The sequence below is a fragment of the Mus caroli genome, unplaced genomic scaffold (assembly GCF_978045245.1).
Source record: "Mus caroli unplaced genomic scaffold, Mus_caroli_1 scaffold_7, whole genome shotgun sequence".
NCBI lineage: Eukaryota > Metazoa > Chordata > Mammalia > Rodentia > Muridae > Mus > Mus caroli.
Window position 1 is genome coordinate 30,123,262 of NW_028227262.1, and position 25,533 is coordinate 30,148,794.

General features: G+C 42.5%; 1 protein-coding gene across 4 annotated transcripts in view; it reads left to right on the forward strand.

Moving 5' to 3' along the window:
- Positions 1–18,622, forward strand: part of Ankrd30a (ankyrin repeat domain 30A) — a 64,382-nt gene extending 45,760 nt beyond the window's left edge. For all 4 annotated transcript variants that reach the window (XM_085840088.1, XM_085840089.1, XM_085840090.1 and 1 more), the window contains 7 exons: positions 1,859–1,971; positions 5,156–5,285; positions 11,151–11,441; positions 12,064–12,278; positions 13,325–13,553; positions 14,161–14,206; positions 16,761–18,622. In XM_085840088.1, the coding sequence (XP_085696214.1) occupies positions 1,859–1,971; positions 5,156–5,285; positions 11,151–11,441; positions 12,064–12,278; positions 13,325–13,553; positions 14,161–14,206; positions 16,761–16,894 (1,158 nt within the window). In that variant the 3' untranslated portion in view covers positions 16,895–18,622. The remainder of the gene's footprint in view (positions 1–1,858; positions 1,972–5,155; positions 5,286–11,150; positions 11,442–12,063; positions 12,279–13,324; positions 13,554–14,160; positions 14,207–16,760) is intronic.
- The last annotated feature ends 6,911 nt before the right edge of the window (positions 18,623–25,533 follow it).

A 25,533-nucleotide genomic window follows, 5' to 3' on the forward strand; every position in this document is an offset into this window, starting at 1 on the left:
GTTCTGCAGTGTTGCTATGGGAACGTACACAGCGGGCAGTCCTCTTCAATGGTGCTATGGGAACGTACACAGTGGGCAGTCTCTGCAGAGGTGCTATGGGAATGCACACAGTGGGCAGTATACAAAGTCTTGGTGTTGTTTTCTGTTCACACTGCTTGCTCCTCACAGTACAAGTCCTCTCTGCAGAGAAGTTGGCTGCGTTCATGAGTTAATAAGTTCAGCCCAAACGTTTGAATAAAGTACTGTGATAGTGTGCTGCTGTGTACATGCCTCATCCTGTTTATGATCTGTGCACTGGTAGGCTTGTGGATTAGCTGTCTCTCGGTGAAGAGTGTAATGTTGCTGTGGACATCGGACAACATTGCCCCGCTAGAGCTTTACAGTGAAGCTTTCAGTTCTAAGAAATGAAAGTTACTTGATCTAGACCTCTGAAGCGTTCTAGTAACCAAAGCCTTCCACTGAGAGTTTGAAAAGGAATCACTTGCCCTTTCTATTTATCCAGAACAGATACCAGATCATGATATACACGTTTTTCCCTAGGGAACTATGTTTTCCACTTTGAATTTAAAAAAAAAAAAAAAAAAGAGCTGACACTAGAAAAGTTTACAAGATAGACGCATTGTCCACCCACCCACAGAGCTGTTCTCACCAATGACCTGAGCCACCAGAGTCACTGTGCTCTGTATGGGGAACACACTTTTCCTAACACAATAATCTGTTGATGAGTCTATGAGACTGGCGGAAGATGACCGGCTATAGGAGTCTTAGAGGAATGTATTGAGAATACAAATTTAAATTTATGGTTTGTGTCTCGTGTCGTTTTGGTTTTTTGAGACAGGGTTTCACTACATAGCTCTGGTTGTCCTGGAACTCAACATGTAGACCAGGCTGGCCTCGAACTCACAGAGATCCATCTACCTCTGCCTTGCAAGTGCTGAAATAAAAGGCACTCTGCCCAGCTCCCGTTTCCTTTATTTGTTTTCTTTGATGGAAGGAGAGACATGCACATGCTATGCCCCGGGTGTGGTGCTCAGAAGACAACTTAGGCTGTCTCCTTCCATCATATGGATTCCAGGGATCAGACTCAATTGGTCAGGATTGGCAGCAAGCACGTTCACCTACTGGACCACCTCACTGCCCCTGAGCATTTTACAGCAGGGCTTCAAACTTGTTAAGCTCATTCCAAAGTGATGACATTTCTTTAGCATTCTGAGAAAATGATAAGAATTCAGAATATGTGCTATGTTGAAGTTTTCTCTGTGAATGAAGAGTTTATTAATAAGGAGCCAAGCATTGTGGTTTATAGCTGTAATCCCAGCATTTGGGAGACTGAAGGCAGAGAATGGCCAAAAGTTAGAGCCAGCTTGGGCTGGATAGTCAGTTCCAAGCCAAGCTGTGAAAAACTTAAAGCAAAGTAAAGCAAAACCAAATCTAACTGACAAAGCCCAAGTGCCGGCACGATGGATCAGGCAGATAAAAGCTCTTGCCACCAAACCTGACCTAAACTTGATTCCGGGAACCTGTGTGCTGAAAGGAGAGCACTGACTCCTGAGAGCAGTCCTCTGACTCTCGTACACACACGCACATGCACACACAGATTCACACATGCACACACAGATTCACACATGCACACACAGATTCACATGTGCACATACACACAGAGACACACAGACTCACACATGCACACTCACATACACACACGCATGTGTGCACATATACAGAGACACATGCACAGGTACACATGCAAAATACCCCCAGTAGACACACAAGAGAAATAATTTTTTAATCAAGTAAAAACAAAAATTCTTTTCTTTTCTTTTCTTTTCTTTTCTTTTTTTTTTTTTAAATTCTTTCAAAGTCTGAAGAGGATAAGGAAAAACTCCAGAAACTTACCGAGTTGAAAGAGTCTCTGGAATGTACTTTGGATCAAGAACAGAAGAGAAGCAGTGCGTTAGAAAAAGAACTGACAGAGTAAGCTTTTACTGTTCCCGTCTTCTCAGCCATCCTGAGCTGATCTAACTAACTGTACTAAATCCTGCATACAAATTCATTCCTCTCTGCATTTTCATAAGTAGATTACTTTAAAATTGACTTCAGAAACTGACGAGACTGAAGGTTTTTTCCTCCCTAAGATACTGCGTTTACGCTAAGGTTTTCTGAGACAGTGCAGTGCGTTTGATGTAGAGTGTAAGCTGAACTGTTCGTCAGCTTTGAGGCTTCACTGGCAGCTCGCTCCCCATCTCTTTCCTTCCTTTGCAGCATCCTTCTCCTCACCATCTGGGCATTTCGACATCTTAAAAACCTATCTGTGGTTTTCTTTAATTATATCATAAACTACCTTTATATAACTTATATTTTCTTTCTCTCTTGTTTTTGTTTTTGGGGTTTTTTTTTTTTTTGGTTTGGTTTGGTTTGGTTTGGGGGTTTTTTGTTTGTTTTGTTTTGTTTTGTTTTGAGATAAAGTTTCTCTGTGTAGCCCTGGCTATCCTGGAACTCACTCTATAGACCAGGCTGGCCTCGAACTCAGAAATCCACCTGCCTCTGCCTCCCAAGTGCTGGGATTAAAGGCGTGCACCACCATGCCTGGCTCTTTCTCTCTTTAGTTACAAAACTTTATTATGGAGAGAAACTTGTTCCATGGGCATCTCCCATGTGTATATGAGGTTTACATGATATTGAACTTCTGGTTAAAAATTTTAAATACATACACATACATAGTATATAGTCATGTCATCCCTTGGTGCTGGCACCAGAATGTAGACAAGAGGTCTGACTCTGAGGGTCCCTCACTCCAGGCAGGAAATTGTTCAGTATACTCATACTGTGAAGAAGTTGTGCTGCCCTGCAATCCAAGAGCATCAGTCCTATTTAGAGAGGGACTGGGAGATGGGAGAGAAATATGCTTGTGGTCAGCCTGGGATCCAGTTGATCATTTTCTTATGTGCTTGAAGACTCTTACCAGTAAAGTGGATGCTGTCTAGGAAGAGCTTTAAATGTTGTCACAGTGTGCTTGTAGGTAGTGCACACTGTCCCTAGAATCGAAGGAAGTCTGACAGGGAAGATGGATTCGGTTCCCTCAGACTTGTGGTGATGACTGGAGAGTCCAGGCACCACAGCAGGGGCCTGGAACATGACGCTGTAAAAGTTGGCATTGGGCAGTCTTTTGATTATCTTGTCCCTGAGCATCTTAACAATATCCTGTTTCTCGTGGCATTCTGTCTTTAGTCTTAAAGGAGGATTGCCAGCTAGCTGTGGATAAACTCCTTAAATGACTAACGTGGCTGCAGGCTTGAACAAGAATGCAATCCACAGTTCAGGGCCACAGAAGGGGTTAAGAATGACGCCCAGACTTTTATCTGCTTTGAGTTTCCTACTGGGCATCCAGGGGCCTAAACGAGGAGGTAGGACTTTCAGTAACATTAAACTGCGAGTCTTTGCTACGGTGTCTTTAGGAGATTGTATCTAGGACACCCTACAGATAGCAAAATTTGTGGATTTCTCAGGTCCCTTAAATGAAATAGGGTACTATTTGCATTTAACCTCTTCCCAGCCTCCAGTATACTGTCTCTCCTCTCTAAACTACTTAAAATACCAAGAATAATGTAAATGTTAATTAAGCATTTGTTGTCCTCTGTTGGCTAGGGAATAATCGCAAGGAAAAGGTTTTACACGTGTTCAGTATAAACACAGTTTTTCCTTCTTCACCATTTTTAATGCAAAGTCAGTTGAATTCTTAGCTACGGAGCCCACAAGTACACAGAGCTGTTAGCTCCTGCTTACAAACATGTGCGTGACTTAAATAAAGTTACGTGAGCATTTGTGTTTCTGCAACCGCCCCCCCACCCCCATTGAAAATAGCTGTTTCTCTTATACATTTCTCCTCACTCTACTCCTCCCAGTTCCTCCCCATATCCCCTCCCATCTGGACTCACTCCCTTTTTCTCTCATTAGAAAAGAACAGGCTTCTAAGCGATAACAACAAAACATAAGAAAATAAACTAGAGCGAGATAAAACAGACTGTCGGATGGTTGGGCAGGAGCCCAAGAGAAGGCACAGGAGTCAGAGACTCACTCGTTCACACACTCAGGAGTCCCATAAAAACAGGAAACTGAAAGCCGTGGTATTCACGCAGGGGACCTGGCAGACCCGCCTCCTCCCTGTGTCGCTGATCTCTTAAACTAGAATCTTTCCCAGCGTTTGCAGCTTTTCTGTTCGTTCCTGAGAATTTGGGGTTTCTGTCTGATTATAATCAATGCTTTTTTCTTTTTAAATGTAACTGTCTTGTGTGCATCACTTAGTGATGTGTGCACCAGCCCTGGGCTCTGTGTGCAGTTGTACATGTTTTGGGTTTTGTAGATATCCCAATCAAAGACTTTGCGATGTCTTCTTTTCTCTGTAAGTCTTCCTACACTGTTTTTCTCTTTCATTTCTTGTGAAGTTCTGTTTAGTTTTTCCCTCTACTCAAACTGCAAAGACTTGTTTGCCTTTCCCCTTTTCTGCTCTGGATGCTCTTGATACTTTCTGGGTTTGGATGCTAATCATTCATTCTATACTACATCCTCATGCTCAGCTGTGTGTTTTGCCTTGCAGAAGAGGAGAGACAACAGGTGACAGCATTCATACGTTTCCTCCTGAGTTACCAATATCTGGGTTACAGCTAACATGCAAGAATGTTTTCTAGTAATATACTAACATGGATATAAATAATTATAGGCATTCTGTACATGATTACAATGTTAACTCTGCCTCCCGTGCATAGCATATTTTTTATTATAATTTATTTTTAATTAGGTATTTTCTTCATTTACATTTCAAATGCTATCCCAAAAGTCCCCAGACCCTCCTCCCCCCAGCATATTTTTTTCTTCATATTATTTTCCTAAGATTTTAATTTCATCAGAATGCTTTCAGATTTTAAGTATAGTAACTTACAAATTATCTTTTTGTTGTTGTATTTTTTGAAACTGTTTTCTCTGAACCGCTTGCTCTCAAAGAGATCTGCTGCTTATCTCTGACTCCCACGTGCTGAGATTAAAGGCATGTACCACCACGCCCCCAAAATGTATCTCTTTTAAATGACAAAACTTAGTATATGTTTAAATAATTGTTGGCTATACTCTTTAAAGTCTTCATTTATTCTGTTCATTTTTGCAGATTTAAGGAAGTCTTAAAAATGACCAAAAAAGAATTAAATGAATATGAAAACAGAGAACTTAATCTTCGTCAAGATATAAAAAACAATCAACTTGAAATGGATATCCCAGTTAATACACTAATAAAAAAGGTAATTTGAAATCATTTTTGGGGATGAAAAATAACTTAATTTTAAGTAACATAAATCTTTGGATACATTGAAGTTTTTATATTGCTTCACGGACTTTATGTCAATGAAAATTGTATTTTCTATTAGAAAGATGTACTGTTGATTCTTACATCTGGAACCCAGGCTGCAGTCCATCACTATGTGATCCTAAACGAGTAACAGGTCTTCTGTATTTATTTAGTGGTAGCAGTTTTGTTGGAACGCAGTTAGCATACCCCATATTATAGTCATAGAATTCTAGGATCCCTTCCACTTCAGGATATTTCTGTTACCCTAAAATCACACTTTCCTCTATCAATCACGTGTCTCCTCTGCATGGCCTTACGGATCCACCAAGTCGCCTTTGTCTCTGTATCTGCCTGTTCTGGCATTCCATGTCAGTCACCATATGTGTGCTGACTTCTTTGATTTGTTGTTCAGGGTCCATCAGTGTTGAAGCAAGCGTCTTTACACAGTGTCTTCTTGTGGCTGAGTCTGCCCTATTGTATGATAGAACGCACATCATATTTAATGTACATCACTCATTGCTTCAGTTTGCTTGGGTATTAATAACATTGCTGTGGAGAAGTGTAGCTTGCGTCTATTTTCGTTTTTCTTCGCGTGCTTAGGAACCACAGAGTTGTGTGGAAACGGCTAGACTTGAGCAGCTCCCACAAAGTGGCTGCGCTTTGTAACCAGCGCCGTTGGGTTGACGGTTTCTCCATAGCCCCTGGAACACTTGTTTTCCATCATGTTTACACGTTTCCAACCTAATGACGTGACATGGTGCTTGGTTACGACTTTCCTTCGCTGTTTCCTAGGAGTGAAGGAATGGCGTGGAACATGTGTTCTCATGTGACTCTTGGCCATGTGTATGTCCTCTCTGGAGAAACGTCTGTTTGAGTGCTCCCCTCATGGGTTATCTTGTTGAGGTGGTTGTAGGAATCCTTTATATCTCCTGGATATCTACAGCTATAACAAATTCAGGATGTTCAAGTATTTGCTCATATCTTGGTAGCTTGCATTTCTCATTCCTTGATAGTGTCAAACAAATGTTGACAAAGTCCATTTAATCTATTTCTTTCCTTTTATATCATGTCTAAAAAGCTTACCAGATCCAGTCACAAGAACTTATACCTGTGCTTTTTTCTAAGAATCTTACAGTTTTATTATGTTTAGATAGTATGCTCTGGGTTACTGTTTTCTACGGGGGTCTCCACTCGTCCAAGCAATGTTTTTGTTGGAAAGACATTGTTCACATCATTCTTGATCAGACTTGCTGGAATCAGCTCTCCATAGATACCTGAGTTGACTTTTAGTCCCCACTTTGCATGCAACAGTGCCAAATCAAGTTGGGTTCTCAAGGGAGAACTTTCCAGTCATATTGCATATTGCTGGATACCGTGGTAATAGCCTATGGCCACATGGTGAAGGCCTTTACTTTCACTCCTGTGGAAACACTGGTTTTCAACTAGAAACTTGTGGCCATTTTCTGCCTTGCTGACCCATGACACAATGTGAAGGCAGACTTGGAAAGACAGGGTCCATTCATCTTCTTTTTTTTTTTTTTTTTTTGGTTTTTCGAGACAGGGTTTCTCTGTGTAGCCCTGGCTGTCCTGGCACTCACTTTGTAGACCAGGCTGGCCTCGAACTCAGAAATCCGCCTGCCTCTGCCTCCCGAGTGCTGGGATTAAAGGCGTGCGCCACCACGCCCGGCTGCCATTCATCTTCTTAAGTTAAACCTTTGGTGTCTTGCCGAGTGCTTCTCCCTTCACTTCTGTTTGTCTCTAGTCGTGGGCACAGGATCCGCTGGCTCAGCATGTTTGCATTTACGCCAGTGTATTTCATTCACGCATTACAATTTCTAAGATCGTCTGTGATCTTTGGCCACCTAGAAAGATTAAGTATGCGCTCCCAGATTTTCTCATTGGAAACTGAGCTGATTCCAGAGTTCAGATTTGAATTGTCTTTCCTTCCTTTCTTCCTTCCATTTTTCCTTTAGGATCTTGCCATGTAGCCCAGACTAGCCTTGTACTCACGGTCCTCCTTCCTCAGTCTCCTGACCGTGGGACCACAAGTGTGCTCTACCGGTCCTGTTCTCCATTTCTCAGCCTAGCATCTGATTCTTAGGGGAAGCACCAGAGTGCATCATGTTCTTGGCACAGAAAGCAAGCTAAAGCTTCAGAGCTGAGTGCAGATGCAGGAACCTGGCACCGGGATAGAGCCCTGGACCCAGAGGCTGAGGCAGAATTGCAGTTGACAGCCAGCCTGGACTACCTAACAAAGCATAATCTTTAAAAAATACAAACACTGCCGGGCGTGGTGGCACACGCCTTTAATCCCAGCACTCGGGAGGCAGAGGCAGGCGGATTTCTGAGTTCGAGGCCAGCCTGGTCTACAGAGTGAGTTCCTGGACAGCCAGGGCTACACAGAGAAACCCTGTCTCGAAAAACCAAAAAAAAAAAAAAAAAAAACAAACACTAAGATTCGTGAATTCCATTAAAAAAAAAAAAAGTGGTTTTCAGGAGCACAGCACTTAAAAATCAGGTGATATTTAGGCAGTTCACCAAAGACAGATTTCAGAGTAGCCATTTAAATTTCCAAGCCAGACTGGTGAAGTGGCTTGTGGTTAAAAGGCTTTTTTTTTTTCTCCCTAAAAGATATTTAATAAATAGTAAGCATTCCTTCAAACATCCTAACTACTGGATTTTTTTCATTAATTAATTAATTTACTTCAGAACTTCCCCTCCCTCTTTTACCCCCAGCCCCTCCCTCTCACCTCACCTCTCCCTGTGCCCCTCCCTCCCTCCTCAGAGAAGGGAAGACGTTCCCTGAAACTGAGCTTTGAAATCTGATGTCAACCCACCCTCCTTGTCATCTCAAGTTGTACTCGGATGCATCTGCTGTTGAGGCTGGACAAGGCAGCCCCTGCTCCGGCTGTTAGAGGTCCCACATGAGGACCAAGCGGCACATCTGTTACATATGTGTAGGGAGACTAGGTCTGTCCTGTGCATGTTCTCTGGTTGGTGGTTCGTTCTCTGTGAGCCCCTTTGTGTCCTTAGTTGTTGAGTCTGTAGGTTTTCTTGTGGTGCCTTTGACCTCGTTGGCTCCTTCAGTCCTTCCTCTCCTCTTCACAAGATTTCCCGAGCTCTGCCTAATGTTTGCCTGTGGGTCTCTGTATCTGTTTCCATCAGCTGCTGGGTGAAGCCACTCAGGCGACAGTTATGCTAGCCTCCTGTCTGCAAGGGTAGCAGAGTATCATTAATAGTGCCGGGTGTGGGCTCTCTCGAGAAACTCTGTTGCTTAGTTGGTTCAAGCACTTGTCTGGTAAAAGGCTCTTGCTGTCAAACCTGAGGACCCAGAGAGATCTCAGAATCCACGGATGAAAAGGAAGAGGCCACACCCCAGTTGTTCTCTGACCTACACACACACTAAATAATATAGTAAAGAATGTTTAAATTAATTTCAAAGCCAATATGGAAAAGTACTGTGGTTCATCACGGAGGTGAAGCGGCCTCTGTATAAACAAGCATTAGTAAAGAAGAGGGCCGTGCAGAGAGCGCTGCATTTGTTTCCACTACTGAGGAGATGAAGACGGGTTCCGTGACGTTCTCTCCGTCAGTACAAATGAAGAAAATGAAGAGTTACTATTAGATCGATCAGAAACACTCAGTGCTTCCTCTTAGAGTCAACTAATTGAAAGCAGGGGAACCTTGTGGTTTTGGTAAAGCACTTCTAGCCATTCTACTGCAGACCATTCCTCCTCGCTTCCAAGTCTCCATTCCCGAAACTGAAGGGAGAGCCCAGGAAGTACTGTGCTGTATGAGAAGTCACTCTAAGAGGAAGGAAGCAACCAGATGCAGACTTTGTCTCAACCGTTGCTTCTCTAACCCTGCTGCCTGACTGCCTCTGCTGGCTCAGCAGTCTTGCCATGGATGAAGCAGCCTCCACACTGTTGGGTCCCAGTTGACAGGAGAAGAGTCCCTACCAGAGTTTAGCCTCCTCCTTTTAGGATCAGTTTGTTGGTTGGTTGGTTTGCTCTTCACCGAGGTCCGGAGGCCACTTTTCAGATTTACTGTCCTGGTCTTTGTCTCACTTGCACACTGTGTTTCTCCTGGGAGCTTTGAGCTCCTGTGTGTTCTGTTGGGAGTCCTGTCCTTAGAAGAACCGCTTCACAGACCTTTGTGATGGGCTTCTCAGAGACAGGGCCCTTAGAACACTTAAAGGAATCTGAGGCTCTGCCCTACTGCATTCCAAAGTCTTGACAATTGGTTTTGTAGACGTGGTCTTATCTTTAGTTTTAGACCATGCGCTCCACACACATCTGGATTTCTTACCTCAGAAATTCCTTTTAGCATCAGTTGGCGGTATGGTATGTGGAAAGGCTACAGTTGAGAGAAAGACATTTGTACCCAGTGATCTTAGGTTCCCGTGTTGCACCCACACACACCACCTGCCTCCCATGTGTGCATTTGTCTCTCACTGGTTCTGTCACTTACTATAAAGGAGTTCTCCATGTTACAGTGTCGATTTCTCCGCAGGCCTGGAAGTCCTTGTTGGTCTCTGTAAAAAACACAATGTTCTCCAAAGACTCCCAACAGAACACACAGGAGCTCAAAGCTCCCAGGAGAAACACAGTGTGCAAGTGAGACAAAGACCAGGTTTTCTCTTTCTAGGTCCTTTCTGCTTCTTTCTACCTGATCTAAAGGTAGAAAGGGTACTTACTACACCTTAAGGGTTTAAAAAGATACTTAGTACCATTATCTATTCCACTTAGTGATATATAATATGCCACTTCAAGATTTAGTGTCTCAAAGCCACATACACTTGGTTCACTGTCTGGTCTGGGCAAGGCTCATTGAGTCCACCACGTGGCACCATCTGGATGACTTGAAGTTGGCGACCAGTAGTACTAAGGGTACTTCATTCTCATGCCTTCCAGGTGAAGCTGACCTTTAGAGTTTTAGGAGTTAGTGGGACAACCTACAGAAGGGTTCCCTAAATAATCGTTGTAACTTAAGTAAATAATCCTATTAAAATCCTAGTTATTGTTTAATATGTATTATGTTTTTTGTTTAAGAAAAACAGTGGCCATGTCAGTTAGTTTAAACTGCAAGATGTTACCGCTCCTCACCAAAGTCACTGAAGTTTTCGGTGCCTGAACAACAGTAAATCCCTAAGACATCTCTAGAAATTGTGGGGCATAAAGATAGGGATCACAGTTACAGATTTTTTGTTTGTTTGTTTGAGTGATTTTTTTTTTTTCAGACAGGGTTTCTCTGCATAGGCCCTGTTGTCCTAGGTTGACCTTGATCTCAGAGATCTGCCTGCCTCAGCCTGCTTCTGCTTCTCTGGCTCTATTCCTCTCCTTCTGCCTCCCCCTCCGCCTCCCAAAAATGCTGGATTAAAGGAGTGTGCCACTGTGCAGATTTTCCAAGTCCAAGGAAAGATAGGAGACATTCACATAAAACAAATCTAACGTGAATGCTGGTGTGTAAAAAATAATGATCACAACGAGTATGCTTTGTGACAGCTGCTACTTTTGACTGGAAACCTGATTATGAGTTGGACATGGAAGCACACGCCTTTAGTCTCAGTGCTCAGGGGGCAGAAGCAAGCAGAGCTCTGAGTTCGAGGCCAGTCTAGGCTACAGAGTGAGTTCCAGGACAGCCAGGGCTACACAGAGAAGCTCTGTCTTGAAAAACCAAAAAGAAAAACCTGATTATTATTATTATTGCAGGCTATATTTAATTGCAGCTGTACTTAGGTAGGATTTGTGATTGCTTTATGCTGCCCTGTTCTCGGCTGCCTTCGTCATCACCAAACTGTAGCATTTTATTCCTGCAGATTGATGATCTTACAGCAAAACTGGAAACTGCATCTTCAAAATGTCTACATCTGGGTAAAAAAAATCAGCTGCTTCAGCAGGAGTTACTATTGATGAGGACTATACAAAAGAAGTGCGGGAAACTAGAGAAGAATAAAAAGCAACTGGAGCAGGAGGTCTCGAACCTCAGAAGTCACATGGAGAAGAACATGGTGGAGCACAGCCAAGCACAACAGTATGCGCGGGAGGTCGAAGAGCGAGCGAGGCAGGACTTGGTGGAAAAGTTAAAACAGGTCAACCTCTTCCTGCAGGTCAGCTTGATTCCGTGGGCCACTGTGGTTCTCACACTCTAAGGGCGAGATGGAGTAGGGGCGGTGCACAGCGTCCTGTGTCTCCTCGAGTCTTAGAAAAGGACACGTGCTTATCCCTAGAGTTTTAGAGAGTTCTAGAGAGAAGAGGACATGTGCTTATTCCTGTGTTCGAGGATTCTTTGTTGTTATAACTCAGTGGACCTTTCATTAGAGACTCATTTGACTTTCAAAGCTAGTTTGCAAAAACTGAGATTGTTAGAAGGGGAACAGAACAGGTTGACATATGAAGCACATGAAACTCTCACGTTACTCCTAAGCCATCTAGTTCAGGCTTTCATCTGGAGCTGATTGAGTTCTTGAAATGATCAGATCACTGTGTGCCTATGTGTCGTTCAGAGCTGGGCATACCCACAGTGGGAACGTGTTCAGTTAGCACGCACCAGGCCCCGGATTTGAGTCCCAGGACTTAATAAACAAAAGACGATGAGGAAGTTTCCATTTTTTATAATTTCCTATCTTAATCCCAGCATCAGCATCTGCTTTCACATGTTTCATTCAAAACAAATGGACAGTAATGATTCGGGTGATAACTGCTTCCAAAGTGTATTCTCTCTCTCTGTAGGCTCAAGCAGCATCCCAGGAGAACTTGGAGCAGTTAAGAGAGAGCAGTAACGCTTCGGTGCGAAGTCAGATGGAGCTCAGGATGAAAGACCTGGAGTCCCAGCTCTGCAGAATGAAAGCCCAGGAAGACTTCGATAAAATAGAACTAGAAAAGTACAAGCAGCTCTACCAGGAAGAGTTCAGAGCTAGAAAATCGCTGTCAAGTAAACTAAACAAGTAAGTCCTCACATTGAATCTCAGAAAAGAAACTCGGGGCTTTATCTCTACAGCATCGCCTTCAGTGAGACTAGGAGGCTGTGAATGCTATAGACAACACAAGTCTGGAAATACTGTTCTAAGTGACCCTCAAATGTTCATTTAGGATAGCTTATATTCTTTTTTTTCTATCTTTTTGTCTTAGTTAATATGGTCAACTTTAGGTAGATATTTTTGAAGCTTTATAGTTAAGAAAGTTATATTATTGTAAAATTGCTTATTCATGTTCCCTTAAATAGAACTACTAATAGGTTTGATTGTGTTTTGTTTTGTTTTGGGGAAGATGATAACTTGGTCCCAAGGATCAGGTACTGTAATTAATATTCTCCTCTGAGCAATTTCAGCATTTGGTATTTTAATTTTCTTTGATTGCCGTCTGTACTGTTTCCAGTAGAGGTCCCTATAAACTGTAATTGACAGGTTTTCTAATCTGTGTTTTTACACGCATGTGCGATGCAGGGAAGCAGTAGTGTGAGACTGAAGCTTCAGCACGGCGCCTCCTTCTCTCTCAGCTGAGGCTCTGAGTTATTCCTAGTTTATCCTGAGTAATGGGAGCGAATGCTTACACGTCTCCACTTCTGTGTCTTCAGGGAGTGAGATGTGTTCATTATACACAGTGACACGTCTGCTGTGGTGAACCAAATTGATACATCAATCATCTCCCAGTTACCACTTAGCGTCTCTGATGAGGCCCTCAGGAAGCCGGGAAGCGGGGCCCTTCCAAGGCTCCATGGTTACTGGTGAAGCTGCTCATCCCAGCAGCCAGGTCTCCCCTCCTACTTGGCTGGAATTTCTCATGTGTTAAGATTCCCTCTAGAAATACCTGCACTTTCTAGAATAATTTTAAACCTGCAATCCTCAGTAGTTACATTCTGTCAGGTTTTCTAGGCTGTGTCACTGTTGAGTCGCAAATTCCTTGTATTCACAGCAACCTCTTAGACAGCCATGACTCGGGGTTCATCTGGGACCCTGGAGACACTAAGCATTTGCCTCTGTGGTCTTCACAGGACCAGTGAGAAGCTGGAGGAGGCCAGCACCAAGCTGCTCCTGGAGGAGCAGCAGAACAGGTCCTTGCTGAGCACTCTGAGTACAAGGCCTGTTGTGGAGTGTCCTTGTGTTGGAAGTCTCCATAATAGTTTGGTATTCAACAGAACTCTTATTCCAAGAGAAAACATAGTGGTTCCTACCTCAGGCCTACAGCCATCAAATAAGAGAGTGGAGATCTTCCTGACCAAGGTTAGTGTATTTCTCTGTTCCTTTGGGTTTCAAGTTTCTGATAAAATTTTCACTTTTAATTTAATACATGATACTGTTTTGCTTGGCCAGTGCATGCTGTCATAGGAACTTATGTGAATGGAAAAACATTACTAAAGTCTCTAGAGTTCTCGTTTCAGTAGGTGCTCACTGTTGCTTGGTTCAGCAATGGTCGCTAAACCAGTACATTTCTTTAAAAGCTGTGCGTAAGTTACAGTTTGGAAAATAAATATGGCTGTGACTAAAGGTATAGCTTGGGACATCACAACACACCTTCTAAAGACACTTTTCCCATAGCATCATTCTATTCTAGTGACAAGAGAAGGGCAGACATCTAGACACCTACATGTGGATATGTATCTTTTAGAGGAATCTGATAGAAATACTATTATTAAGTAAGTAAATGTGTTGGGTTTGAGGAATTAGCTCAGTGGTAGAAAGGCCCTGGGTTCAGTCCTCAGCTCCAGGGAAATAAATAAATAAATAAATAAATAAATAAATAAATAAATGTGTAGCATTGTATAAGATTAATTTCTGAGTTAAAAACTTTCCATTTTCTTAACCATTATAAATATTCATCTCATTTCAGATGCATCAAGAGTTGGAAAAAAGTATAAATAGAGAACTTAAAGAAGGTATGTGTCAAAATTTACGAATTAAGGTTAGATTGACTAATTTTTAAAATAAATTATAAGTATTAAATGACCTAATTTTCCTTGCTCCATGAATGGATTTTACAGTAAGCATTGTTTTACACAAAATTAAAGATGTGAAGGTATCTCCTTCGGAGTTTAATTCAGCAAATGTTTCATTTGAATACTTCATATATAAGTACACTGCATTAGCCTCGCTTCTGCCTCTACCCTGCCTCTAACGCCACCCACGTTCTCCCTCCCCTCAAATTCATGGCCTCTTCTCATGTATGCAACTGTAGCCCAGTTAGCATTGCCCTTGCTTGCCTGTGCTCTGGACTAACCACTTAGGAACAAGGTCTCATCCTTGAAAAAAGAACTCTTCTCCCTTTCCCGGCAGCCATCGCCTGTCTCTAGCTCTTCATCTCAGGGTAGGGCTGCCTTAGGTAAGGCTCCTGTTGCTGTGATAAAGAACATGACAAAAGTGACTTGGGGAGGAAAAGGGTTATTTCATCTTACAAGTCTGTTGCTGAAGGAAGTCAAGTCAGGAACTAGGAGTGAGGAACTGAACAGAGGCCATGGATGAAGGCTGCCTACTGACTTGATGCTTGCAGCCTGTTCCCAGATAAACTGTGTCATTTTTATACCACCTTCCACCCCCCCAAAAAAGCCAAGTACACGCTATGGAATTTTCCTCTACCCTTGTAGGTATGCAGATTGGTGTGGGCTTTGGAGGTAATGTGGAAGCAGCCATACTGTTGGGACTTCACCGTTCTGTTCCATGATGTGTCCAGCACTAAGTGTAGGCTTGGGATAGAGGTGTTCTGTTTGCTGATCAGCATCACACAGTCACTTGTTCTTTGCTTTTGACCAGTGCTGGTCTCTGTGATAGTCTCCATGTGCTCACAGATGAGAGCTACACATATCTAAGGCTATGAAGAATGAGAAATTTCGAAGGAATGTGAAAAGTCTTACTTTAATGACATGATAGTATTGGGTTCTCCTCTAAGGTCTGAGACCTGTCCAGCCACAGTTTCTTGGCTAGTATATAATATCAGGCATGAATTCCCTCCTGTTGAGTGGGCTTTAGGTTCAGTTAGACACTGTTGGTTACCCCCAAGGAGCAAGGGCCACTGTTGCACTATTGGGGTATCTTGCCTGTCCAGCTGTGGTTCTCTGGCTTTACAGCCTGGTAGGGTTAACTTCCTCCCTCGGCAGCTTATCCCAGACCTCCTGTGTGCTGGCCTCTGAGAGGAGCTCTCTGGCCAGATCCAACTTCTTAGTCCTTGTCCTAAGTGTCCAGTATCTTTGGCAATAGGGGTTTACCATCAACCTCTACCAGGTAGCCAAGGCTACATCAGCGATATGTATCGTGGGAGTCACCTGGTACCCGGACCAACCGTTCAGAAGGAGTCTCCTGACTGTTACTGGAGTTTTTGCTGATTCATGGTTCCTGTCAGGAACATCGTAGCTTAAGTGGCATAACTTCCTTTAAGGTTTCCTACACAAATCTTTATACACACACATGTACACATACCCTACTCTTTAGTAAATATAAAATAATACAGTTCCCTGGGACTGTATCACACAACCTCCTCCCGTGTTCCACTTCCTCCTTCCTGTGGCCTGCATCCTGCTGTTATTCTCTCTGTCCCTTCCAACCAGTGCTCCCTTTGGACTTCTCTGGGTTTTGGTTCCATTGTTTAGAACTCTGTTTAGATCCATAGTTCACTCTTAATTGAGTTATTGGTTTTCTTGATTCTTTGGTATTTATATATTCTGAATATTAATCTAATCTTCTGTCAGCTCTACTAAGATTCCCTCCCATTCGAGAGGTTTCCTCTTTATCCGACTGTTCCCATTCCTGGTTGGAAGTCTTTGGTCTATGAGGCCACTCTGTCAGTTGTGCTGAGCCATCTGAGGCCTGTACCGGAAGTCCTTTGTGCTGTGTGTGTATCCTGTAGGGTGCTGTCTTGTGTTCTCCCAGCACTCTCAGGTTTCTCGCTGACGTCTCACCCGTGTAGAGCTGGTGTCATGCAGGCTGATACAGAAGAGTTTAGTTTCGTTCCACGGGTGGACATCAGCTTTCCCGATACCATTAGTCAAAGAGCTGCTCTTTCCTCCAGTGTGTATTTTTAGAATCTTGTCATATATCGGCAGCTATGAATATGTGGTCTTACGACATGGTCCCAATGGCATTCTGCTGCACAGGTCCGAGTGTCTGTTTGTGTGCCGGGGCCATGCTGTTTTCAATACCATGGCTCTTTGACGTCACCGCTATGTGATTACCTGCAGTGGACTGTATTGTCTCATCTTGTCATTCCTGTGCTTGTAACTGTAGCTTCGCATATGATTGTTGAAGAAATGAGTCAACAACACAGACACTTTGGTATTCATGATAACTAAGTATGCACCTGCAAACAAGTTAGTCATGAGTGTGCACTGCAGTTTCATATGCCGATGACCAATTCAGTTTCAGCTCTTCTTCTGACTTGTGCTTCGTTAACTGTGAACTCTTGACATATATATATATATATATATCTCCCTTTCTTTCCAGCTACTGCTGAACTTGAATCTGAGTTCTGCAGGGTTTCTCCCCTGGGATCTGCTACTAAACCCAGCCAAGATCTACTCTCAGGAGCATCGCAAGAATATATAGACATTCTAAAGAAAAAATATATGATCTGCTGAATTTAAAAAGAGAAAAAGGAAGAAAAAGTAGAAGTGGGACTTTTTGGGAGAGAGGATCAGAGAAGTTAAAGGGGCATGTGCTGTGTGTCTGAAATGTCTCCGTGGCCTGGGTGTGGTGGCACGTGTCTTTGACTCCAGCACTTGGGAAGCAGAGGCTGGGAGATCTCCGAATTCAAGGGCAGTCAGAGCTACGTGTCTCATACAAAAAAGTAAAGTCATAATGAAACCTACTATTTTGTACAAATAATACACATTAATATACATGATCTAAAATACAACATTTTGGGCTGGAAAGGTGCCTCAGGAGTTTGAGAGCACTGGCAGCTCTTTCATAGGTCCTGAATTCAATTCCCAGCATCCATATGGTGGTTCTAACCATCTATAATGTGATCTGGTGTCCTCTTTTGGTGTGCAGCGTTATGTGCAAATAGAACACTCATATTCATAAAATAAATAAATCTTTAAAAAAAGAAAACAAAGATATAAATGCTTATTAAAATAAATAAAACATATTTATTAAACTGTTTATATTTGTATTAATCATATAACTTGAAAACACGAGAAAAACTTTTTCGTCATATGTATTAGAAATTAATATATTTACCTGGAGTTTTTTGGTGGTCTTAAGCAGATTTTGCAAGTATTATTAAACCAGTATTACTAACTTTTACTTATGAAAACACCCTAAAGCAAGTTGTTCAAACAACCAAGTTACTGTGAATACTTTGGTGGGATGAAATACCATCTTAGTGTTTATATTTTTCTATTTTTGTCACTCTGCATGGGCCAAAAGATTTAGCCAGACATCAGTTCGGTATGCTGCTGCCTTAGCCACTGTTAATGTTTTCACCGTTCCCAGCCATAGTGTTGCCATCAGACTTAACTTTAGTTTTAAGCACTGATCATTCTTGATCCTGTGGAAAAGCACGAAGGCTTTTCACCAAGTCTCTTTATTCATTTGCTTGTTCATCCTTGATAGCTTTTTTAAGTCATAAAATTAGGGAGAAGCTCAGATAATTCTATCCCGCTCGTCTGAGCCATTTGAGAGAGCCTTGCTGCCGGCCATTGTCATTCCTTACTACTTCAGTATTTATTGTAGTTAGCAACACTCTAAGTAACTGCAGTGTCGCCTTTGTAATGAGAAGGCGAACACTAACAGATCCTGAAGCTTAGTCCTCAGATTCCGTTCCAGCTTGGCTTCTTCTCTACAGTGTCCTTTAATAAAGACTGGTCCCATTCAGATCGATGGGTCCCAGGTACTGAAGTTCTTAGACTCCTTCAGTCTGGAACATTGTTCAGTCTTTCCTGAACTTTCACAACCTTAAATCTTCAAGGGACAATTCGTGTAGTATGTTCTTGAATTGAATTTTTCTATTTTATTATGTTTCATCACGCATTCTTGGCAAAAGTATTACAGAAGTAATTTTTCTCACTAAATCCTATTATGTGATGTATAATATAGATGTTTCTCTGTTATTATGATGTTGATGTTGATCACTAGAGCAATTACCTACTGTTTTTCCTCAGTACATTTACTTTTGTTTTGTAATAATTGATATGTGGAGAGATAATTTGTGACTGTAAATATCTGCTTCTTATCAAATGTACAATGTATTCATTTACTAGTATTCATGTAGATTAATGGCTCTTTATTTTACTTAATGAGATATAAGTTATTGATAACAAATTATTTTTATATTTTAATAAATTAAATTTTTGAGAATTTCATACATGAATCCTGTATTTATACCATTTCCACCATTTTCTCTCCCCTTCAGCTTGTCCTAGGTCTCTGCCAGCTCCCTCTCAAATTCATGGCCTCTTTGATTTGTGTTTGTGTGTGTGTGTGTGTGTGTGTGTGTGTGTGTGGTATGTATGTGTGTGTGTGTGTGTGTATGTGTGGTGTGTATGTGTGTGTGTATTGTCCCTTGTGAGTTGCAGACATGACACATTTATTCCTAAATACGTATCTTCTAAAAACAAGGGGCTATCATTGTACCCATGGAGGAATAATCTGAATCAGGAAGATCAATATCTAATCTGCAAGCCCTTTTTCAATTTTAACAGTTATCTCAATGTGTCCTTCTTATAGAGAGAAAATTCAAAATGAGACTTTGTGTCCGTCTTCTCTCTGTGCTGGCATGTTTGTCTGGCTAGAGTTTGCAAAGTTCTGTAGCATGCTGGCACAGCTGCCCTGTAGTAGGGAAAACACTTCTTTGATGGTGTCTACCACCTCTCTGGCTCTTACAGTCTTTCTCCCTCTTCCATGAAGATCACTGCCCCACCTACACTTAGCGCTGCACAAAATCCAGGACCTACTATTGCTAGTTGAGGGTTTCTGTGATAATGGCTGTCTACTGCAAAGAAAGGATTCTCTGATGGGGGTCGGGTTCTTCCTAGGCCCTCTTACCTATGGCATATCAGTGCAGGTCGCTGGCCCCTTTAACAGTTCCAGGTATGGGTTCCGTCTCAATAAGTAGGCGTTAGAGCTAAGCAGAAAGTGATTCGAGACTCAGATAACATCTGTGCCAGTAGTGCACAGTGGTCATGTCTTGCCAGGCCGGTTGTTATCGTCAGTTTTTCTCCTCTGATAGCATACATAGCTGCTTCTGGCACACTGGAAGGTAGTCATCAGGCATGGAGTTTACAGATGAGTATCAACTTAGCGTCCTCAATTCCAGTACTTCAAAGAAGTGGTGTCTTCGGCAACACGGTCTAACTGTCAAGTTCTGCAGGACAGACAAGAGCGCTGACAGCAGCCTGTAGTGGCTGAGGTCTATATGACCCATTGGCCAACAGTTCAAAAAGAGGTAACCCCTCCTGGTCTTGAGCATATTATCTTCTAGCATGTTTCTAGGTAGCTGCTACATTAGTGGGCTTCCATGTGGCTCTTTCAAAAGGCCTTAGTGTTAGTTAGCCCTCTGTGTAGTCCAGCCTCTACCCTGCATTCCTGCTCCCACCCGATTTAACACTTCATATTCTGTTATTCTCCTTTCTACCTCTTGCTCCTTGAAGACTGCTCCCCATAAATGGCCCCGTACTAAGTTCTTAAGCTATGGGTATTCCTAATGGGACACACACCAGATGATTAAAAGTTAATATCCATCAATGAGAAAGAACACAAGTTTTGCCTTTCTGTGTCTGGTTTGCCTCACTCAAAATAGTGTTCCTAACCTGCAGATTTCGTAATTCCATTTTTAACAGATGAATGCCATGGTATTGTGTAAACGTACCACATTTTCTTTATCTATTGATGGGCGCCTAGACTATTGCCATCACCTGGATATTATTAATGACGCAGCAATGAACAAAGATGATCGACTATCTCTGCAGTAAGATACAGAGGCCTTTGGGTGTATGTCTACGTGGTATAGCTGGGTCGTGTGGATCTATTTCCAGCTTTTTTGAGGAACGTCCACACTTACTGATATTTCTATCATGGCTCTTAGCCATTTGTGCTCCCCCTCCCTGTACACCAGCACTTACCATCTTTTTTACTTGTTTCTACCTTAGCCATTCTAACTGTACGATGAAATTCCAAGAATTTTAAATGTCGTTTCCCTGGTGGCTAAGGATTTGAGCACTTTATAAATATCTCTCAGTGAGCAGTGTTCCTCCGTGGCCTGCTTCGGTTCCTGCCCCAGGTTCTGCCTTGAGTTGCTGCCCTCCCCTTCTGGAGGACTATAAACTGTAAGGTGAAATAAGCCTTTTCCTCCCATGTTTTAGCTCTGCTGTTTTATCACAGCAAGAGGAACATGGAGAGGAAGTGCTGAGGTTATAGCTGTGTTCTGTGCCTGGCTTTTTGCACGGGTGCTGTGGTCCAAACTAAGCCACACATGTTTATGTGGCAATCGCTTCATAACTGAGCCGTCTCCTGGGCCCAGTTCTTTTATACTTCTAAATAGAGTAGTACTTAGGAGGCAGTGATTAGCTTCAACTGTATCAGAAAGGGTAGTATGTAGATGACTTGGGGAACCCAATATGGTCAAAGAGCCTCCTCTGGGAGCAGACAATGCAGGCCCAGGGACTTGTTTGGACTTAAGGCCTTCTCAGGATGATTGGAATCTAATCTAGTGTAAGATAAATTGTCTTCACCGTGGGGGACTTTAATAGCCACATGGACCTGATCAGGCCGTTTACTGCTTGGCATGGGCATGGGGTATGGGACCGGGGACTAAAATTCTAACTTATCCTATTGGGAAGTTATTTTAGAGAATATTCATTTAGTTTGCCTTTTAAAATTTTTAATTAATAGATCTATTAATTTTTAGATGACAGATGTACTCATGTCCCATCAGGACAGGTTGCCCACTCCTCCCCTTGTGGGTTCCCCACTAAGTAGTAGGTAACCTGGTCTGAAGGACTGACACAAATCCCCCTAGACTGTAGTCTAACACTGGGAAACTCAGGCAGGGGGCAGGGTACCAGAATTCCACACTCAGGAGGAGAAGGGCGTTTCTGCAGTGTGGTGGTTCACATTTACCTAAGAAGCACCAGGAGGGCCTCAGGCAGCAATCACCCGCTCTGCTCTGTCCACTGAACAGTATATAACACAGTGGTGACAGACTTGGCTTGAGGAAACAGTGCTCTTTCAGAACTTGCGCGTGTCAGGGGCATCACCACTGCATCAGCTCCTGGACAAGATGGGCTATACGCTGGGAGCCTCATCTTGAGCCAATTTTTAGAATAGTTACTTACCTTCTGGCCTCAATACTTTGTCTCTCAACTTAATTTGCCTATTGTGGGTTGAGGAGCTGGACTGGCTGGGAAGAATCCTCCAAACTTTCAAAATTGTTGGATCTATTAAAAATCACACATTTTACTGCACGCCCTGGGGCTCTGAGGAAGCTGAGGAGGAGCAGTGGGGAAAGGAGCATCCATGCATCTTCCCTGATCTCAGCAAGGACACATCTGCATTCCAGCCACTGAGTTGAATGCTCAGGGGCTGGAGAGATGACTCGGTGGTTAACAGTGTTGCTCTTTCAAAGGAGAGAGTTTGGTTCTCAGCACCCACACTGTCTGTCACTCAAGCTCCAGGGCCCCCTCCCCCTTCTGTGCTTTGCTGGCACCTTTGTAGTGTTACACACACACACACACACACACACACACACACACGGTGGGGGGAGAGAGAGAGTGAGAGAGAGAGAGAGAGAGAGAACAAACCTGCTTTAAAACATGATGCTAGCTGTAGTGTAATGATTCGTTCCTGTACTGAAGTTCCTTTTCCATAGGTATTCTGTTGGCAGAGATGTTTTCTCACAAGTGAGTATTGAATATCATCAACTGCCTGTTTGGCATCTATTGTATATGATTAATATCAATACGATCACAGTTTGCTACCAGCCTATTGATGTGATAGGTTACACGAGGATTATTCAATGTTGAACCAGCCTCGTGTAAAGATGGCTAAGTAATAAATCCCTCATGACAACACTGAGTGAATTATTTTTATGCACTGTTGATTTGATGATTTGCTGAGGGTTTCTTCATCATTTTCATGACAGATTACAGGAGCCGTAATAGGATAAGTTTATAGCTAGCAGGTGATCTTTCTGAGATGATCTGCTTCAGATTAGTCAATGACAGATTCGCTCTTTAAGCAAGACCCAAGAGAATTCATTTTAGGAAAGATTCTTGTTATCAATATGCTTTTCCTGTTATTATTAAACACATATAACAATCAATAGGTATTAGCCTACCCTTTTAAGCAGATCTCTGCAGATCTACGAAGATGTACTGTCTTGTAGTAAAGCTATATAGACAAGTAGATGACTTCTTAAATCTTAATGATGATCCTGTAAGGATTCCTATAATTATATCTGTGATTATTAAGCTCTTTTATAGTGGGACTGATACTAGGTCCTTTTCTGATAGTCAAAACTGCAATGAGAACTCTGCCAGTCTTCCAAGTGTCACCAGTTAATTACCTCTTAGATGGTAACCAGACTTTCTCCTACTCAGAGCACATTCCAAGAAGTTGTAAAACAATTAACCAAAGGTCAAAAAAAAGGGGGGGGAACTAATGATTTATTATAGGTGCTAGAACAGAAGATAAAATATTGACTGGGTTTATCTATACAAAACTTTGCTAGTAACTTAGTTATGGTTTTCAACTTCCGATGAACCTGTGGAGCTGAGACAGGTGGTGGATGGTTAGCCAGATAATTATTCCTGATGGTTATGCATGTAAACATTCTCTGTTGTAAACTTCTCTTTCAATTTATGATTTGAATTTTATGTGTGAACCTGTGATGAACTTTTAACGTGTGATCATGTCTTCTGAAAGATGTATAAGTACGGAGGGCAAAGAGATGAGATGGAGAAATTTTTCCCTTGCCCTGCTTAGCATCTTTTTGCTTTCCCCTTTTTCTTAGATAGCTTTAATAGGAAACTTTTTACAACTTAGTAATAAACACTCTAACCAGTTTTTAAAGTGTCCCTTTGTCTTCCTGGAACTTCCCACTAGTTAGAGTCCTGCAGTTCCTGCTGAGAGAGCACAAAGGCTGTTTACTTAATCCTTTGCTGTTTTAGGAAGAGGTGCTAAATGCCTGAGGCTGTGGTTCTGGCCTCAGAGGATCACAAAAGGCAGAGCAGCGAGGTTACTTTGATTTAGAGAAGTAACTTGTTTTTATTATTTTTATTATTACACAGCAGCCCTAAATATCTCGCAAGACAAAGTCTTGCTCCTGGTGACTCTCTTGCCCCTCTGCTGCCTCGACAACTGACAAAAGAAAAGACCCCTTCGGGCTGCCCCACCCCCACCCCCCGCACAGCAGTTTTCACCTTTGAAATGACTGAGTAGGGTCTGTGTACTGCTGACCACATGGAATAATAATAAGTCAGGGAGCAGACCTTTGGTTGCTGTTGTTTCATTCTGAAAAAATAGAACTGCTGGGATTTCTACCCAAGATGTCTGATAGAATTCACCAGTGGTCTAATCTAGATCTGGGATTTTATGTTTGGAAGATTATTAAATACTAATTAAATTCTTAAAATATGCCCATATATTAATATACACATTCAGTGTTTATGCTTGCATGAGTTTTGATAGAATTCATCTTAATAGAATCCATCCATTTAAGCTAGGTTATCAGTTACTCTAAGTTCCACTGTACAAAGGGAACATGTCTATGCCCACCCCTTGGTGCTGGGGAATTAACTAAGAGTCTTGCGCAAGTATTCTATAGATAGACTGAGCTGCACACCCCCAAATCAAAACATACCTTATATGCCTTAGCACGTGGATGTAAGAAAGGCCTACACATATTAAGGACTCTTCCCAGAGATGTGAAGTGGAAACTTCTAGTTTCTTTGGAAAATTAATAATGTCAAATGATGTTCTGCTAGGGCACACAGGTGAAAGGATGTCTTGCTAAAGCAGACATGTGAAAGACTGTTTTCCTGAAGCAGACACGGGTGAAAGGATGTTTTGCTATAGCAAACACGTGAAAGAACCTGTGATGAAGGAGTATAAATACGACCCCACAGACAGTGGGAGAGGAGCACTGAGCTTTGGTTTGGTTTGTTCTGCCTCACTGTTCTTCACTTAAGACACACATGTATTGATTCACCTTACATAGCATTGTTGATCTCACCTTTTGGAGAATGCTGCCATTGAGAGAAACTCGCCCAAGAACTGCTCGTGAGGTTCCTGCAGCAGCTTGCCCCCTCCGCAGCCTTACCTTAGACCATTTGGTGAGCCTGGTGGTTTCTTCAGGATTGAGCTACAGCTGCTGGTTCTTGTGTGGTGTCTGCCTGCCGAGAGGACTGGTCGGCAGCTGCTGAATCATATTTGGTGTTTGCTACAGGACTGAACTGCTGCCCAAGGAGATGGAGCTTGCGCCCAAGAGAACTATGGCGGAACAAGTCCACACCCCCCACACCCTAATAACTTTTCTCTTCCGCTGCCTCTGCTGGGTGGTGGGCCAGAGGGGGGCTGAACCCTTATTAAGAGTAGGTTGCAAAAAATGTATGCCTACATAAATTATTAGGGCTATCATGTTATTCAATTATGTTTTTAAAGCTCATCAAAATCAAATGATTTCCAGGCTGAAGGATGTAGCAGTGGGGTGGTTTTTCCAGTGTGTGGAGTCTGAAGTGTAGATCAACATTCATATATTCATTCTGTTCATATGGCTTATTTTCTTGTGTGTATCTGGCTGGCTACGGTGAGGTTTGATTCTTGACAAAAGGTTCCCCCACACATTTCACATTCCTTTGGTTTCTCTCCTCTGTGGGAGTGTTTAGCAAGGTCTGATTTACTGTAAGAGATTTTTCTACTAACAACAGTACAGCGGCAGGATTTGTCCCACGTGACTCCTGTGGTGTGCTGTGTGCTGTGAGGCTTGGTTGTGACTACAGGCTTTCCCACATCCATATGTCTGCTCTCTGTTTTTGCTCCGTTGTAAAACAAGCCCTGGCTGCACACTGAAATGCTTTCCACATTCATTACATTTGTAGCGCTCTTCTGTATGGATCTGTACAATTGGAGCTGACTTAGTGAGAATGCTCTTTTACATCAAGTACATCTCCCCTATGTGAGTCCTCTGCTTCTGTGCTCTAGAGCTGTGACTTGTGGCAGAAGTGTTTCCAACATTCACTGCGTTCATATGGCTTCTCCCCTACCATGTTTAGTCAGG